This window comes from Eucyclogobius newberryi, unplaced genomic scaffold, assembly GCF_026437365.1.
Source record: "Eucyclogobius newberryi isolate DKJ021-1_F unplaced genomic scaffold, fEucNew1.0.hap1 SCAF_20, whole genome shotgun sequence".
Classification (NCBI taxonomy): domain Eukaryota; kingdom Metazoa; phylum Chordata; class Actinopteri; order Gobiiformes; family Gobiidae; genus Eucyclogobius; species Eucyclogobius newberryi.
Window position 1 is genome coordinate 19,278,494 of NW_027315835.1, and position 19,667 is coordinate 19,298,160.

General features: G+C 47.6%; 1 protein-coding gene across 3 annotated transcripts in view; it reads left to right on the forward strand.

Moving 5' to 3' along the window:
• The first annotated feature begins 3,718 nt into the window (after positions 1 to 3,718).
• mpp2b (MAGUK p55 scaffold protein 2b) overlaps positions 3,719 to 19,667 on the forward strand; it is a 54,669-nt gene continuing 38,720 nt past the window's right edge. For 2 of the 3 annotated variants that reach the window (XM_072456033.1, XM_072456035.1), the window contains exon 1: positions 8,006 to 8,155. In XM_072456033.1, the coding sequence (XP_072312134.1) occupies positions 8,065 to 8,155 (91 nt within the window). In that variant the 5' untranslated portion in view covers positions 8,006 to 8,064. Of the gene's footprint in view, positions 3,784 to 8,005; positions 8,156 to 19,667 lie in introns of those variants that run through there. The other variant, XM_072456034.1, reaches the window with a different exon arrangement.

Here is a 19,667-nt window from a genome sequence, read left to right on the forward strand (position 1 = left end):
TCACTCGCTCACTCACTCGCTCGCTCACTCACTCGCTCGCTTGCTCACTCACTCGCTCACACATTCACTCACTCTCTCACTCACTCGCTCGCTCACTCACTCGCTCGCTCGCTCACTCACTCACACATTCACTCACTCACTCACTCACTCACTCTCTCCCTCACTCTCTCACTCGCTCACTCACTCGCTCACACATTCACTCACTCTCTCACTTACTCACTCGCTCACTCACTCGCTCGCTCACTCACTCACTCTCTCGCTCACTCACTCTCTCACTCGCTCACTCGCTCGCTCGCTCACTCACTCGCTCGCTCACTCACTCACACACTCACTCTCTCACTCACTCACTCGCTCACTCACTCGCTCCCTCACTCACACACTCACTCACTTTCTCACTCACTCACTCACTCACTCTCTCACTCGCTCACTCACTCGCTTGCTCACTCACTCACTCGCTCGCTCACTCACTCGCTCACACATTCACTCACTCACTCTCACTCACTCACTCACTCTCTCCCTCACTCTCTCCCTCACTCTCTCACTCACTCGCTCACTCACTCGCTCACACATTCACTCTCTCACTCACTCGCTCGCTCACTCACTCGCTCACACATTCACTCACTCTCTCGCTCACTCACTCACTCTCTCGCTCACTCACTCGCTCACTCGCTCGCTCACTCACTCTCTCACTCGCTCGCTCGCTCACTCAGTCACTCACACATTCACTCACTCGCTCACTCACTCTCTCCCTCACTCACTCTCTCACTCGCTCGCTCACTCACTCACTCACTCACTCGCTCACACATTCACTCACTCACTTACTCTCACACTCTCTCACTCGCTCACTCGCTCGCTCACTCACTCGCTCACACATTCACTCTCTCTCTCACTCGCTCACTCACTCGCTCACTCGCTCACTCACTCGCTCGCTCACTCACTCTCTCGCTCGCTCACTCACTCACTCACTCTCTCGCTCACTCACTCTCTCACTCACTCGCTCGCTCACTCACTCGCTCACACATTCACTCACTCTCTCACTCACTCACTCGCTCACTCACTCGCTCGCTCGCTCACTCACTCGCTCGCTCGCTCACTCACTCACACATTCACTCACTCACTCTCTCTCTCACTCACTCACTCACTCACTCTCTCCCTCACTCTCTCACTCGCTCGCTCACTCACTCGCTCACACATTCACTCACTCTCTCACTTACTCACTCGCTCACTCGCTCGCTCGCTCACTCACTCTCTCGCTCACTCACTCACTCTCTCACTCGCTCACTCACTCGCTCACTCACTCGCTCACTCGCTCACTCACTCGCTCGCTCACTCACACACTCACTCACTCACTCTCTCACTCACTCTCTCACTCACTCGCTCGCTCACTCACTCACTCACACATTCACTCACTCACTCTCTCACTCACTCTCTCACTCACTCACTCTCTCCCTCACTCTCTCACTCGCTCGCTCACTCACTCGCTCACACATTCACTCACTCTCTCACTCACTCGCTCGCTCACTCGCTCGCTCACACATTCACTCACTCACTCTCTCTCTCACTCTCTCTCTCACTCTCTCTCACTCTCTCACTCACTCTCTCACTCTCTCGCTCGCTCGCTCACTTAGTCACTCACACATTCACTCTCTCTCTCACTCCCTCACTCGCTCACACATTCACTCACTCACTCTCTCACTCACTCACTCTCTCACTCTCTCACTCGCTCGCTCGCTCACTCACTCAGTCACTCACACATTCACTCTCTCTCACTCGCTCACTCTCACTCACACATTCACTCACTCGCTCAGTCACTCACTCGCTCACTCACTCACTCACTCACTCACTCGCTCACTCTCTCCCTCTCTCACTCTCTCACTCGCTCGCTCACTCAGTCACTCACACATTCACTCTCTCTCTCACTCGCTCACTCTCTCACTCGCTCACTCGCTCGCTTGCTCACTCACTCGCTCACACATTCACTCACTCTCTCACTCACTCGCTCGCTCACTCACTCGCTCGCTCGCTCACTCACACATTCACTCACTCACTCTCTCACTCACTCACTCACTCTCTCCCTCACTCTCTCACTCTCTCACTCGCTCACTCACTCGCTCACACATTCACTCACTCTCTCACTTACTCACTCGCTCACTCACTCGCTCGCTCACTCACTCTCTCGCTCACTCACTCACTCTCTCACTCGCTCACTCGCTCGCTCGCTCACTCACTCGCTCGCTCACTCACTCACACACTCACTCTCTCACTCACTCACTCGCTCACTCACTCGCTCCCTCACTCACACACTCACTCACTTTCTCACTCACTCACTCACTCTCTCACTCGCTCACTCACTCGCTCACTCACTCGCTCACACATTCACTCACACATTCACTCACTCACTCTCACTCACTCACTCTCTCCCTCACTCTCTCCCTCACTCTCTCACTCGCTCGCTCACTCACTCGCTCACACATTCACTCTCTCACTCACTCGCTCGCTCACTCACTCGCTCACACATTCACTCACTCTCTCGCTCACTCACTCACTCTCTCGCTCACTCACTCGCTCACTCGCTCGCTCACTCACTCTCTCACTCGCTCGCTCGCTCACTCAGTCACTCACACATTCACTCACTCGCTCACTCACTCACTCACTCTCTCACTCGCTCGCTCACTCGCTCGCTCACTCACTCACTCTCTCGCTCACTCACTCACTCTCTCGCTTACTCACTCGCTCACTCGCTCGCTCACTCACTCTCTCACTCTCACTCACTCACTCACTCTCTCGCTCACTCACTCACTCACTCGCTCACTCACTCACTCACTCTCTCACTCACTCGCTCACTCAGTCACTCACTCACACATTCACTCTCTCTCTCACTCGCTCACTCGCTCGCTCACTCACTCTCTCACTCGCTCACTCACTCACTCTCTCACTCACTCTCTCACTCGCTCACTCACTCACTCACTCACTCACTCACTCACTCTCTCTCTCACTCGCTCGCTCGCTCACTCAGTCACTCACACATTCACTCTATCTCTCACTCGCTCACTCGCTCGCTCACTCACTCTCTCACTCGCTCACTCACTCTCTCACTCGCTCGCTCACTCTCTCACTCGCTCGCTCACTCTCTCACTCGCTCGCCCGCTCGCTCACTCACTCACTCACTCTCTCACTCGCTCACTCACTCACTCACTCGATCACTCAGTGATTCCATCTGTTGCTGTCCTGTGGACATGACAGATGTTTAAGTGTCACCACGGCAACCCACAGTTCTATTTATAGTCAGTAATAAAGTTATAAAGCCATTGTGGTGAGTCTGGAGGCATGTTTGTACAAGAGTGATGAAGCAGAGAAAAGACGTGTCTTTGTTATGACTGGATTATGATCTGTATCATGAGATAGAGTTAACAGAACTGTTAAATGTTTGAACTTTAGGCCTTTGTAGAGTTAAATTGGGACTTTTGAAAAGATAGACATTATGAATGTAGCATTACAACTATACACCACAATAAAACAATCCTGTGCTGTGAAAAGCCAAATATGTAACTGAGAAACAGTTTAAAAAGTACATTCACGTGTATCCTCTGCATTCCAAGTTTCCTTTGACACTGCATTGACTTTGTGTGGCATTTGCATTCGTGTTCTTAATCAATACTTCAATTGTGTATTTAACCCTTCCCTCTCTGTGCCTCTCTCTCTGCAGCTGACCCAGGCTCTGTGCTCCACATCAGGAGAAGCTCCTTTTCAAGATGCCTGTGGCCACTTCCAGCTCCGACTCTGGTAAGTGCTCTATCTCTGCTCCGTGCATGTGAGAGGCAGGAGGAGGAGGGGCAGGAAGAGGAGAGGCAGGGGGGAGAGACAGGAGGAGTAGAGGCAGGAGGAGGAGAGACGGGGAGGAGAGGCAGGAGGAGGAGAGGCAGGAGGAGGAGAGGCAGGAGGAGGAGAGACAGGAGGAGGAGAGACAGGAGGAGGAGAGGCAGGAGGAGGAGAGGCAGGAGGAGGAGAGGCAGGAGGAGGAGAGACGGGGAGGAGAGGCAGGAGGAGGAGAGGCAGGAAGAGGAGAGGCAGGAGGAGGAGAGACAGGGGGGAGAGACAGGAGGAGTAGAGGCAGGAGGAGGAGAGACGGGGAGGAGAGGCAGGAGGAGGAGAGGCAGGAGGAGGAGAGGCAGGAGGAGGAGAGACAGGAGGAGGAGAGGCAGGAGGAGGAGAGGCAGGAGGAGGAGAGGCAGGAGGAGGAGAGGCAGGAGGAGGAGAGACGGGGAGGAGAGGCAGGAGGAGGAGAGGCAGGAGGAGGAGAGGCAGGAGGAGGAGAGGCAGGGGGGAGAGACAGGAGGAGTAGAGGCAGGAGGAGGAGAGACGGGGAGGAGAGGCAGGAGGAGGAGAGGCAGGAGGAGGAGAGGCAGGAGGAGGAGAGACAGGAGGAGGAGAGACAGGAGGAGGAGAGGCAGGAGGAGGAGAGGCAGGAGGAGGAGAGGCAGGAGGAGGAGAGACGGGGAGGAGAGGCAGGAGGAGGAGAGACAGGAGGAGGAGAGGCAGGAGGAGGAGAGACAGGAGGAGGTGAGACAAGAGGAGGAGAGGCAGGAGGAGGAGAGGCAGGAGGAGGAGAGACAGGAGGAGGAGAGGCAGGAGGAGGAGAAGCAGGAGGAGGAGAGGCAGGAGGAGGAGAGGCAGGGGGGAGAGGCAGGAGGAGGAGAGACAGGAGGAGGAGACGCAGGAGGAGGAGAGACAGGAGGAGAGGCAGGAGGAGAGACAGGGTGAGGAGAGGCGGGTGGAGAGGCAGGGAGAAGAGAGGCAGGAGGAGAGGCAGGGGGAGGAGAGGCAGGAGGAGGAGAGACAGGGGGAGGAGAGGCGGGAGGAGAGGCAGGGGGAAGAGAGGCAGGAGGAGAGGCAGGGGGAGGAGAGGCAGGAGGAGAGACAAGAGGAGGAGAGGCAGGAGGAGAGACAGGAGGAGGAGAGGCAGGAGGAGAGACAGGAGGAGGAGAGGCAGGAGGAGAGACAGGGGCAGGAGAGGCAGGAGGAGAGGCAGGGGGAGGAGAGGCAGGAGGAGAGGCAGGAGGAGAGACAGGAGGAGGAGAGGCAAAAGGAGAGGAAAATAAGAGGCACAAGGAAGAAAACTTGAGGCAGGAGGAGGTAAAAGAGAGACAGGGGGAGCAGAAGGAGAGGCAGGGGCAAGAGATGCAGCTGGAGGAGGAGCGTCAGGGGCAGAAAGAGGAGAAGCAGCTGTAGGGACGGGGAGAGGGGCACGAGGAGGAGAAACAGAAGGTCATGGAGGGACAGAGGGAGGAGAGGGAGAACTCTGCTCCTCACAGACGTGTCTCATCTCCCCAGTTCTAATGTGACTTAATGAGCTGCTAATGGAGCTCTTAAACTCCAGCACTAGATCAGTCACGCCTCAAAGCAGCGGCTCTGAGCGTCGCAGCGCTGCCTTTACGCTCGCTCAGCGCTGCCTTACGTTTGCTCGCCTTTTAATCTACACCGGAGCCACCAAACGAACAGGGACGTCACCCGAGGAGGACAGAAGTGGACAGGGGTTTGATTAGGCTCATCATGTGACGTCACGGGCTGTGATTCAATGTTGGGAGAGATGAAGGTGTCAAATAATATGTATGAGTTCCAGCGGCGGCTGGTCCATTAAGGGCTGTTTACGCTGTTTACACTGTTTACGCTGTTTACGCTGTGACACGCGCCGTACGCCCAAGTGCCACACGCTGTGTTTTCCATGTTTACGTCTTAAAACTGCATCTACAGACGTCTGTGACTAAAGTTACGTCCAAAACGACTCAGAATGAGCTGCTCGACTGTGGCTGCTGTGAATATGAAACTATATTCATGATGAAGTGAAAGCAGCTGATTTCATATTATCAATCTAAGACATGTGATCTGTCAAACTCCGTTACCTTGACTACAAACACACTGAAGAGGAGTGTTTTTTTAGTTTATTACCTGGATAAGTCTAATGCTAAGCATTAAGTATCGCTTAACTTCTATTCATAAAAATATGCTTTGGTTATTAGAAAGCCCATGAAAGAATGTTTTAAAGAACAACTTTCCAACAGCAATAATGTCTGTGATAATTAAATATAAAAATGTAAAATGTTACACATGCAGTTCAGGGTAACTTATGTTTTATGAAACACCAACAAATGTTTATGTTTCTATTTCCTCTTAATGTAGTAATTGCTATTATTCAGTATAAGTGACACTATCACTGAGATTTTTGTTTTGCTCTTTACAATCTGATATTTTATAAAGTGTAAAATGTACTTTTATGTCAAATGTATTTTCTCACAAACGGTATCTGCCTCTAAGTCATTATATTATCATTAACAAAAGTGGAAATAAAGTGTTTACTTAATTCATTTGTAAATGTGGATTTAAAATATGTATCCATACAGTCAATTTTGGACATTTAAAAAAAACAAAAAGACACGGTCATGTCAAATAGCCCCCCCCTATAATTTGCACCACCAGCCGTCACTGATGACTTCTGAAACAATAATGAGCTTTATCATAATAACACATTTGCTTTTTATGACCCACACACGCTTTTAGAACTGTTTGCTATTGGTGATCCACAGCCCAATGCTAAACTAGCACTACATATGTTCAACTAAATCTGATGTTTAATGTAACAAATAAACACACTTCTGCATGAAAATAAACACAGGACGTGACATGTTCGCCTCCTCACGCTGTTGTGTCAGACTTGTTGCTGCTTTCACACGCAACAATGTTTAAATATGAGCTTTGGAATAGAACCTAAATGATGATTGAGTTGATTTTTGAAATAAATTGTGACTTTTATACTTTGTTCTCCAAGTTAGAGGCGCTTGTTTAACTCACTGGAGTGCTTATCTCATGCGGCGCTGGTTTATCACAGGAGCGAGCGGCTGAGCGGCTGAGCGGGAGCAGCAGTTGTGTGCAGAGTGTGTGCGGTAATGGGCCTTCAGCCACTCCTGATTTGTACACTTAGACTGAGCGCCGCAGTCCGACTGAATGACATTTGGACTAACTCACAGTAAACGCTTCTGTCAACAACGCGGCTGTTTTGAAAGCAGACCTCTATTTCTACCTCTGTTTGGGAAAAGGGCGGATAAGGGTCTCTCTTCAAATATCGACATTCTTCCGAGTCGTTTGTCAGAGCTCTTCAAACATTTCCTTTTTGAGCAAAATTCCTCAAGTTAACAGAGCTTTTTTTCTTCTTTGGCAGCAGCAGTAACTCAAATATGCCAACAATAAGATTTATCCACATTAGGGTTAAACGATCTAACAAACTGCAAATCCACTGAAAGTAATTCATAATTTTCTTGCTTTCCTGATAGTATTTCACCCAAAAAACAAAATGATTTCATCTGTTGACTATTGCTGACCAGAACATGTCATCTCACTGTTTGTCTGACACTGCAAAGCAATAAATGAACTTATTAAGTAGTTGTGGTAATCGTGGCAGAACAGGGATTTGAAGTTTAAATGGAAAGAGTTTAATAGACCCACCTGAAGCTTAATTGAAATCTCCTTATCCAAAACAGGATCAGTGTAATGAAGTCAGAGGCTGTGTTTTATCTGCTCCTCCGCTCGCTCAGTGAGCAGAGCAGGCAGAATCTCACAGTGGATAAAGTTATATTTGAATATGGGGGATATAGCTCCTGGGGCTTTGTCGACATATTTAATAACTTCCTCTCGAGCTCCTCGCTGCTCCGCGCGCTCAGGCTCGCGCTCAGCCGTCCCCTGCGTGTGCGCCGTGTCCGCGACGCAGCCTCATCCCTCACTGTCCCCGCCGTCGTCCCCGAAGGGAAGCCTGTAGCAACCGACACCGCTGCCGCCGCCGCCGCCGCCGCCTCCCTCTGTCCCCTCCCATCCCCGCACAGCAGCCCCGCTCACGCCTCGCTTCATTCACGAGGAGGAGGAGGAGGAGGAGGGGGAGGAGGAGGAGGAGGAGGGAGAAACGCTCATGCACGTTGGCGTCAGCAGCGAGCGGAGGAAAAGGAGGGGAGAAGGAAGAGCGCAGAACTGTGGAGCGTACGCTGGGTGTGCGAGCGCGTTTGCAAGGTGCTGCTCACTATGGCAGGCAGCCTCTTCAGAAGGCTTTCCCTGGAGGAAGGAGACTCGGCCAACTCCCTGGACGGGCTGGATCTGAAGCGCCGAGACGGAGGTAATACCGCCGGCTCAAGACTTTAGAGATCTTCAAGGCTGTCGGAATCTGTTGAACGGAAACGAAAGCAGCCGCTGTGGTGATGTACAGAGTGGTTGTCTGAAGAGTGGTGGATGTGCTCCCCGTGCACTTGCTCCTCGTGTTTGAACTCCAGAGGCAGATGAAGATTAGCAGTGACACGTCCTGCGAGGGGAGGAATGCGAGAGAACACTGCCCCGTGACTCTGAGCGACGCAAACGTAGTGCTAACCTCAATAGGGCAGGAGCTGTGGTCGTATCGGAGCTGTAACTAACTATGGAAGGAGAGGCTGCCACAACACTTGTACAGAATTATAATGCGCTCGTGATGTTTGCTCACAGCGTGGAGCGAGAAGTCCCATACGTCTCATTCATAAGTGATGAGGGCGTTGCAGGGGTGGCACGTGCACACTCATATTTTCTAATGCTTGACCACATCTGCTGGGCTCTTGACAGTCGGTTATTTACTTTGCATTAGTGAGAGCATCAGCTAATGTTTGTGATGAACACAGATTATCAGGGCTAGTGCGTATTTAAGTGATATGGTAAAATAGCCAATCAACTGGTTCTTTGAATTGAGCTTGTCGGCACTTTTTTATAAATATGAATGAAACTAATTGCTTTGTCCTTGAGTTGAATGTAGTTTCATGATGTTGAGTCTGTAATGCAAGTCAGGGCTTGTTTTTAATGTCAAGTTTATATGATTTTCTTCTGTCAGATCAGTAAATATAAAAGCTATTTATGAATGGAAAATTAATCACAGTTAATCATATAAAAGTACAAATATTTGATTGGCTTGAGGCTTTCAGAGTGGCATCATGACAAAGTTCAAAGTGTATTATAGCAGCGCTCCGTCACTTGTGTGTCATTCCGTATAGAGCGGAGCAAGATATCCTCTGCTCTGTGATGTAGCTTGACAAGACAGCAGTGACAGCCATAATGAATCACATTTTCTGTCAAAGGCACTGCGCTGTCTCTCAGCTCACTCTGCACAAGTGTGGAAGAGTGAGACAGTGTGGAAGAGTGAGACCGTGAGGAAGAGTGAGACAGTGTGGAAGAGTGAGACGTGTGGAAGAGTGAGACAGAGGGAGACAGTGTGGAAAAGTGAGACAGTGTTGAAGAGTGAGACCGTGAGGAAGAGTGAGACAGTGTGGAAGAGTGAGACAGAGGGAGACAGTGTGGAAGAGTGAGACAGTGTGGAAGAGTGAGACCGTGAGGAAGAGTGAGACAGTGTGGAAGAATGAGACAGAGTGAGACAGTGTAGAAGAGTGAGACAGTGTGGAAGAGTGAGACGTGTAGAAGAGTGAGACAGTGTGGAAGAGTGAGACGTGTGGAAGAGTGAGACAGTGTGGAAGAGTGAGACCGTGAGGAAGAGTGAGACAGTGTGGACGAGTGAGACAGAGGGAGACAGTGTGGAAGAGTGAGACAGTGTTGAAGAGTGAGACCGTGAGGAAGAGTGAGACAGTGTGGAAGAATGAGACAGAGTGAGACAGTGTAGAAGAGTGAGACAGTGTGGAAGAGTGAGACGTGTGGAAGAGTGAGACAGTGTGGAAGAGTGAGACGTGTGGAAGAGTGAGACAGTGTGGAAGAGTGAGACGTGTGGAAGAGTGAGACAGTGTGGAAGAGTGAGACGTGTGGAAGAGTGAGACAGAGGGAGACAGTGCGGAAGAGTGAGACAGTGTTGAAGAGTGAGACCGTGAGGAAGAGTGAGACAGTGTGGAAGAGTGAGACGTGTGGAAGAGTGAGACAGTGTGGAAGAGTGAGACGTGTGGAAGAGTGAGACAGAGGGAGACAGTGTGGAAGAGTGAGACAGTGTTGAAGAGTGAGACCGTGAGGAAGAGTGAGACAGTGTGGAAGAATGAGACAGAGTGAGACAGTGTAGAAGAGTGAGACAGTGTAGAAGAGTGAGACAGTGTGGAAGAGTGAGACAGTGTGGAACAGTGAGACAGTGAGGAAGAGTGAGACAGTGTGGAAGAGTGAGATAGTGTAGAAGAGTGAGACGTGTGGAAGAGTGAGACAGTGTGGAAGAGTGAGACAAAGTGAGACAGTGTAGAAGAGTGAGACAGTGTAGAAGAGTGAGACAGTGTGGAAGAGTGAGACAGTGTAGAACAGTGAGACAGTGAGGAAGAGTGAGACAGTGTGGAAGAGTGAGATAGTGTAGAAGAGTGAGACGTGTGGAAGAGTGAGACTGTGTGGAAGAGTGAGACAGAGTGAGACAGTGTGGAAGAGTGAGACAGTGTTGAAGAGTGAGACCGTGAGGAAGAGTGAGACAGTGTGGAAGAATGAGACAGAGTGAGACAGTGTAGAAGAGTGAGACAGTGTGGAAGAGTGAGACAGTGTGGAACAGTGAGACAGTGAGGAAGAGTGAGACAGTGTGGAAGAGTGAGATAGTGTAGAAGAGTGAGACGTGTGGAAGAGTGAGACAGTGTGGAAGAGTGAGACAGTGTAGAAGAGTGAGACGTGTGGAAGAGTGAGACGTGTGGAAGAGTGAGAGAGTGTAGAAGAGTGAGACATGTGGAAGAGTGAGACAGTGTAGAAGAGTGTGACAGTGTGGAAGAGTGAGACAGTGTGGAAGAGTGTGACAGTGTGGAAGAGTGTGACAGTGTGGAAGAGTGAGAGAGTGTAGAAGAGTGAGACGTGTGGAAGAGTGAGACAGTGTAGAAGAGTGTGACAGTGTGGAAGAGTGAGACAGTGTAGAAGAGTGAGACAATGTGGAAGAGTGTGACAGTGTGGAAGAGTGAGAGAGTGTAGAAGAGTGAGACGTGTGGAAGAGTGAGACAGTGTGGAAGAGTGAGACAGTGTAGAAGAGTGAGACGTGTGGAAGAGTGAGACGTGTGGAAGAGTGAGAGAGTGTAGAAGAGTGAGACATGTGGAAGAGTGAGACAGTGTAGAAGAGTGTGACAGTGTGGAAGAGTGAGACAGTGTGGAAGAGTGAGAGAGTGTAGAAGAGTGAGACGTGTGGAAGAGTGAGACAGTGTAGAAGAGTGTGACAGTGTGGAAGAGTGAGACAGTGTAGAAGAGTGAGACAATGTGGAAGAGTGTGACAGTGTGGAAGAGTGAGACAGTGTAGAAGAGTGAGACAATGTGGAAGAGTGAGAGAGTGTAGAAGAGTGAGACGTGTGGAAGAGTGAGACGTGTGGAAGAGTGAGACAGTGTGGAAGAGTGAGAGAGTGTAGAAGAGTGAGACGTGTGGAAGAGTGAGACAGTGTAGAAGAGTGTGACAGTGTGGAAGAGTGAGAGAGTGTAGAAGAGTGAGACGTGTGGAAGAGTGAGACAGTGTGGAAGAGTGAGACAGTGTAGAAGAGTGAGACAATGTGGAAGAGTGTGACAGTGTGGAAGAGTGAGAGAGTGTAGAAGATTGAGACGTGTGGAAGAGTGAGACAGTGTGGAAGAGTGAGACAGTGTGGAAGAGTGAGACGTGTGGAAGAGTGAGACAGTGTGGAAGAGTGAGACAATGTGGAAGAGTGAGACGTGTGGAAGAGTGAGAGAGTGTAGAAGAGTGAGACGTGTGGAAGAGTGAGACAGTGTGGAAGAGTGTGACAGTGTGGAAGAGTGAGACGTGTGGAAGAGTGAGACAGTGTGGAAGAGTGAGACAGTGTGGAAGAGTGAGACAGTGTGGAAGAGTGAGACAGTGTAGAAGAGTGAGACAGTGTAGAAGAGTGAGACAGTGTAGAAGAGTGAGACAGTGTAGAAGAGTGTGACAGTGTGGAAGAGTGAGACAGTGTAGAAGAGTGAGACGGAGCAGACTTGGGCCCTGCAAACAGAGCGCTCCTCTCCAGTGTTGATGTGCACGGACAGGTCATTCATATGCAACAGTGTTCTGATCAAAGACAACACAGCAGCGCCACCTTCACAGAGCTCCTCTTCCTCACTCTTCCTCGCGCCTTTGAACCGTAATGTTTTAGGCGTTTATCTCATTCTGAGTGTCCACTAGACTAATGAAGCAGTGGCTGCCCGATGGGTCATTGAGTACAGTGTGTGAGCAATATTAGGATGTCAAAGGCAATTCCCCTCCTACAGAATGGGACAGTTTAATTCTGTTCAGGAGAGTTTTAGGTCATACGCTGACTCAGACTATTATCATGCACGTGATGCTAACACAGCTGCTTGTGTCTTCATTTAGTGACAGAGAAAAAAACACAAAAAACAATGTTCAAATGTTCCCAAGTTGACAAATGTGTAAAGTTCTGGTACAGCTGCTCGGCCTGATGGGAGCTGGTGTCCATTTGCAAAATGTCATCAAATATCACAAGTGCTGTCTCCAGCCATGACCTTCTCAGGCTAATGAGGGCATCCAACCCCTCTGCTTGAAATCAGCATCACCATAGCGATGGGGAACTTATGGCAGCCACAAAGTCCCTGTGCACTGATTATCTGCGGCGCTTAGAAGATACTGCTACCTGTCTGTTTGTCCTCATAAATACCAGACGCAATAATGAGTACTTACAAGGCCGAGTGGGAATCTTTGCACTTCTCTCACAAAGCCGCCTTTTAGTTTTTATGTTTTATTTAATTAACAAACGAACAGAGAAGCACCAAACCAGAAGTAACTGCTTAAAACGCTCTGATGTTCGTACTGGCTCCTCACATTCACTTGGATCGCCTTTTTTAATCACACTTCATCAAAGTTTGTCACAGTCAAATCCAATATTGAGACGAGGTGAGACTTTTAATCTAACAGACTCACAAAGAGAGACAGAAGCGGTCTCCACGCGTACGCACAGACAAATGAAACTAAACTGAGACACACATCATTTATCAGCGGCGGTAAACATCTCAGTGGAATATTCGCCACTCCGATCCGACGCTGCACATCATGATTCACACATTCATCTTCTTCCACCTCAGGCGCTCTTGTAATTATATTTTACTGAAGAATCCGATCTAAGAGGAGCCTCAACACATTTAATAAAGTTTGCCACAGCCCAAGAGGGACTTCGACAACAGCTGTAACGCATCATTCTGTGTCACATCCACTGAGGAAGCGCTCGACATCATGAAGAAGTGCAGCGTCTTCAAATGTCAAAGAGCCCATCTACATCTGAATACAAGCTGCTGAGATTAAAGCACTTTCTTTATATGAAATGCGTCTAAAGAAAGAAATAGTTCAATAATGTGTCTTTCAAGAAACGTAACAATTGAATATTTCATTTACTCTCAAGAAGAATAAAAAGCGAAATCCTCACATTTTTGCACTTATTGTTATCTTTAGGTACAAAAAAATACTTGAAAGCCCAAAATATCTTAAAAAAATGTGTGTGTGTTGTTTTTTTGGCCGTTCCTGTCAGCCATATGAAGCAAAATCAAAAATAGTCTCCACATTGGCACAAATATACATACACAGGCTATTTCTATGTAGTTTGAATTATGTTTGATCAAATATTTGGATGTGTTAATGCTAAAAGGATGTTACATATTGGATTATAAGCGATATGATGAGCTTTAAGAGACCAATAGGTGGACTTTATGAGTTATTTGTCCAAATCACACGTCACAAATGTAATTGGATGCCATCACTATTCTACACCGTGCATAAGCTCAGCAACACATCCGATCCAAACATAGCTTTATGTTTGCAAAGGTGATTGAATATTCTGCTGCTGTTTCAGATGTGGTAGTTTATGCAGAATGTTGCATTTGTTTGGTCAGTGACAAAGTGAATGTGGCGACTGCAGCTGCTATTGACAGTTCTGACCTTGCTCTTGTTTAAATGTACACAGCACTAACTATGCCACTTTTCTAGTGGGGGTCCGCCACCTGCTTGTCTCCGTGGAGATGTTATTGCATTGTCTGGAAGTTTCCACAGCATAGCAAGATATATTTACTATTTTTATTATTCAAAAATACCTCAAAAAGCACACATTATTTTCCACTGAGGAGCCCCAGTAACGACTGTGGCTCCTGGGGCCTGGCTCCTGGGCCCCTGGTGGAGGTTTGGTGTGTGCTTCATCTCTGCTCGGGGCCCTGTGTCAGTGTCTGTGACTGCACACGACTCTCGGCTCCTTGTGCAGACGACTCCTCTGATGGTGTTTTTCAGCTGGTTCATATTTACTCAGCCTCATGTTATTTGTGTGTGTTTGTGTGCGTGCGTGCGCGTGTGCATGCATGTGTGTGCTTGTGTGTGTGTGGTTGGTGTGTGTGTGTGTGCATGTGTGTATGTGTGTGTGTGTGTGTGTGAATGCGTGTGTGTGTCTGAATGTGTGTGTGTGTGTGTGTGTGTCTGAGTGTGTATGTGTGTGTGTGTGTGTGTCTGAGTGTGTATGTGTGTGTGTGTGTGTGTCTGAGTGTGTATGTGTGTGTGTGTGTGTGTCTGAGTGTGTGTGTGTGTGTGTGTGTGTCTGAGTGTGTATGTGTGTGTGTGTGTATGTGTGTGTGTGTGTCTGAGTGTGTATGTGTGTGTGTGTGTGTCTGAGTGTGTATGTGTGTGTGTGTGTGTGTCTGAGTGTGTATGTGTGTGTGTGTGTGTGTGTCTGAGTGTGTATGTGTGTGTGTGTGTGTGTGTCTGAGTGTGTGTGTGTGTGTGTGTGTGTGTGTGTGTGATTGTAAAGGACTTTCTTTTGCAGTCTTTGTATAAAAAGTGCAAAGTTCGATTGACTGATACTTTCAGCGTGCTCGGTTCTGCACAGATCTGACCTGTAACTTGGCGAGGTAGTGTTCCCTATTTATCTCCATGGTGATTGATACTTTTAATCCCATGCTGCAGGTGAGGTGACTATGTGAACACACATAGTCACCTTTACCTTTCCTCTAGTTGAAATATTATCGAGTCCAGAACTAAGAGATGCACAATTCCAGTCCAAGTATTTTAACTAGATTAATAACTGCAATATGGAGTCTGTCCAATACTTAACGCTTTGGCCTCTTGGTAAATGACTTAACCTAATGCCCCGAGGCTGCTCACGGTATCAGCAGCAATGAGACAGCTTTGGCAAGTGTGCTTAGCATTACCTCAAGGTCTTTAAAGTATAAGCACAAGTTTTTAGAAAATGGGTGATTAACTGAAAAGTTTAATTCACTGTAAAAGAGGCCATTGACTTAATGTGGCTGATTATGAGAGCTCTGTTTAAAAAGCGCTTTCATTCATTAGAGTGTGAAACCTCTTTTCTGGCAGCTGCTTTTGGCCTTCAAAGTGTCACAAAGCAAATGTATTCCTCTTTGTCTCAGCGCAGCCCTCAAACATGGAGCTGCTGCTTGAACCTAGAGTCCCTCTTCGGGCGCTGTGTGGGTGCTCCCGGGCTCTCCCCTCCACCCCCATCTCCCTCTACAGCGCACCATGGCAACAGCACAACCTTCGTTAAGAGCTGGCTAAGAGCTTCTTCTGCCGCGCTCCACGCCACAAACAATAACGAGGCAGACTGTTTAGCGGCCTCTGTGACTTTGACTTTAATTGTAGCTCTCCTTGGTGGTAAGCCGTGGCTGCGGAAGAGTCCTGAATAGACAAAAATCGGCGTTAATTTGCTCGGTCTGTCATTAGGCGTCCTCTGCGCCTGTTCCTGGCAGACTGTCGGAGCGGACATCTTTGTTACAGGTCAAAGGAGTGAAGGCGTATTGTTGGTAAATGTCAGGAACACCTCGCAGACAGTGTTCCGTTTGTCACCGTCGTTCCATTCATAAAGCGTGTTGTCTTGATCACAAACCGTCTTGCAAACGCACAAAACGGGCCATCGTGACACAGATGTCTTGGCGTGACACCTCAGATTCAGACGGCTTTATTAATCCTCCGGGGCAATGGTTTTAAGCAGTTAAAACGCATCGGGAACCACCAAACAAACAGAAACATGTAATCTAAGCAAAGAGGTCAGTAAGTAGCATCTCTTCTGAATATTTGAGGCATCTTTTTGCTCTGAACCATATCTTTGTTGGCATGTTTTAACTCGTATTGTAGCTCAGGTGGTGTCGACCCGTGTACAATAGGCTCCTCCCCTCAGTGAAAGCCTGCCCAGGGAGGTGGAGCTACACTTGAGCTACAACCTGGTGCAATGGTTGCCTGACCAGCCATTCCCAACACGTTTTGACAGACTACTTTACAAAACCCGAGGGTCTGGGATCCAACCCGGTCGCGCCAATTTCCAAAGGGAGTGATTGACAGGCGGATAAACCAATCAGACAAACGCATTCGTGTCTAAACAAACATGGTGGATTACGAGGAAAGGATCAAAATAACACAGACTGAGAAACGTTGCAGACTTCTGCTGAGTCAACAAGCGACGCACTAAACTCTGTAAATCTCAGGTAAATGAAGTTATATATTTTGTTCTGAATGTTCTGAATATATATTTTGTTCTGAATATTTTGTTCTGAGATGTCTTCTGCATTTGAGAGACACGTGACACAAATTAGCGGCGGTGGTTGGAGCGGTAAATGCTGGAAAGTTTTTTTTGACGCCCCCCAATGGTCCGATTCCAGACCGAGACACATTGGAACAGAATGTGGGCGGGGCTGGCGGGTCAGGCAAGTACAATGGCATGATGAATGGGAGCTGCCAATGACCAGCTCCTTTTCATCTCATGTAGGTTTTCACTGAAGAACAGACGTCAACTTTCTGCAAACATGAAGTGAAATGGTCGAGGAATTGATTCAGTCAGTGATTACAGTTCAACAGACTCCATAAAGGGCGCGGTCCGGGCACAGAACTCTCTCCTGATCGCCACGACACTTGGTTCACTTCACATAGTCGGCTGGAGACACGACCAGAGCGACGTGAGCTCAGAGAGACAAGTTTGTTTGCTCTTGATGTGAGTGAACCGCCACTCTTCAAATGAACACAGAAGAAATCATGCTTTTTCCCATTTATTTCAGTGCATCAAATGAAAATAAATGATTGAAAAAAAGAGCCGGTTTTAACAGGAACCGACAGCCCCATTGCAGCACGCCACGCTGAACGTAAGGCCTCAGTCACGTGACCGTTTACTTCCAACGTCATGGAGCAGAAATAAACATTTACAATTAAAAAACAGTGATTAATTTAACCTTAGCAATTGAATAAATACATATTGTGATATACAGTGATCTGCAAATAGTAATATACAATGCTATGCGCTGTGCAATAAAAGAAGGTGTTAAAATAATGTGCCGGCAACATCGGCAGAAAGATCCATTCAGGTTTATACTGTCGCCGTGCCCCTCGGCAAGACACTTAACCTGTAAAGCAAGGCAAGGCAAGTTTATTTGTAGAGCACATTTCATACACAAGGCAATTCAAAGTGCTTCACACAGCAGGAAAAATGCTTTCAAATCACAAGAAATTACAGAAATACAATAAAATTAACTAAAATAAAAATAAAAAACACCTAGCCAAATCCTAATGTATCGGACCACATTGGCAGCATTCCAGACACTCCCATATTCATTTGACATTGCAGCATGACAGGCGTCTCCGAGATGGACACATCGTTTTTAGATTGATTTGTTCCCATATCTGCGCGCTTTCTGCAGCCCAGTGCGCACACTTCTGAATGTATGAATGTATATGAACGTGTATGAACGTGTATGAACGTGTATGAACGTATATGAACGTGTATGAACGTGTATGAACGTATATGAACGTGTATGAACGTGTATGAACGTGTATGAACGTATATGAACGTGTATGAACGTGTATGAACGTGTATGAACGTATATGAATGTGTATGAACGTGTATGAACGTGTATGAACGTATATGAACGTGTATGAACGTGTATGAACGTGTATGAACGTATATGAACGTGTATGAACGTGTATGAACGTGTATGAACGTGCATGAACGTGTATGAACGTGTATGAACGTGTATGAACGTATATGAACGTGTATGAACGTGTATGAACGTGTATGAACGTGCATGAACGTGCATGAACGTGTATGAACGTGTATGAACGTGTATGAACGTATATGAACGTGTATGAACGTGTATGAACGTGCATGAACGTGTATGAACGTGTATGAACGTGTATGAATGTGTATGAACGTGCATGAACGTGTATGAACGTGCATGAACGTGTATGAACGTGCATGAACGTGTATGAACGTATATGAACGTGTATGAACGTGTATGAACGTGCATGAACGTGTATGAACGTGCATGAACGTGTATGAACGTATATGAACGTATATGAACGTGTATGAACGTGTGTGAACGTGTGTGAACGTGTACGAACGTGTATGAATGTGTATGAACGTGCATGAACGTGTATGAACGTGCATGAACGTGTATGAACGTGCATGAACGTGTATGAACGTATATGAACGTGTGTGAACGTGTGTGAACGTATATGAACGTGTATGAACGTGTATGAACGTGTATGAACGTATATGAACGTGTATGAACGTGTATGAACGTATATGAACGTGTATGAATGTGTATGAACGTGTATGAACGTGCATGAACGTGTATGAACGTGTATGAACGTGTATGAATGTGTATGAACGTGCATGAACGTGTATGAACGTGCATGAACGTGTATGAACGTATATGAACGTGCATGAACGTGTATGAACGTATATGAACGTGTGTGAACGTGTGTGAACGTGTACGAACGTGTACGTTCATGAACGTGTATGAACGTGTATGAACGTATATGAACGTGTATGAACGTGTATGAACGTGTATGAACGTGTATGAACGTATATGAACGTGTATGAACGTGTATGAACGTGTATGAACGTGTATGAACGTATATGAACGTGTATGAACGTGTATGAACGTGTATGAACGTGTATGAATGTGTATGAACGTGTATGAACGTATATGAACGTGTATGAACGTGCATGAACGTGTATGAACGTGTATGAACGTGTATGAACGTGCATGAACGTGCATGAACGTGCATGAACGTGTATGAACGTGTATGAACGTGCATGAACGTGCATGAACGTGTATGAACGTGTATGAACGTGTATGAACGTGTATGAACGTATATGAACGTGCATGAACGTGCATGAACGTATATGAACGTGCATGAACGTGCATGAACGTGCATGAACGTGCATGAACGTGTATGAACGTGTATGAACGTATATGAACGTGCATGAACGTGCATGAACGTGCATGAACGTGCATGAACGTGTATGAACGTGTATGAACGTATATGAACGTGCATGAACGTGCATGAACGTGTATGAACGTGTGCGTTAACGGGTGAGCGGTTTCTTTCGGTGCCTTTTGAGGTCCAAAAGTCACTTAGACTTTTATGGTCGAATGTTATATTTTTACCAACGGATTAACACTGCAAAATCCTCTAGTTGAGCGAGTGAAAACCAAAACAGCAACATCAAATTCACGTCTTCTCTTCACTGGGGCAGAAGCCCAGCAGAGGCTGTCTCGAGGTGGGCCCAGTCAACATCACATCATTCCGGTTCATTTCCTTATTGCTTTTTGCGCTCCCCGGCCGTCATCGGCTAAACGCAGTAGTGTAGTTGTATCAATTTACAACTGAGTGAGACCAAATTAGACGCATTCAAGTGAGAAATGACTTAGCCCTGTTTGGGACCTTTGAAGTGGGAAAAGGAGAATATTAA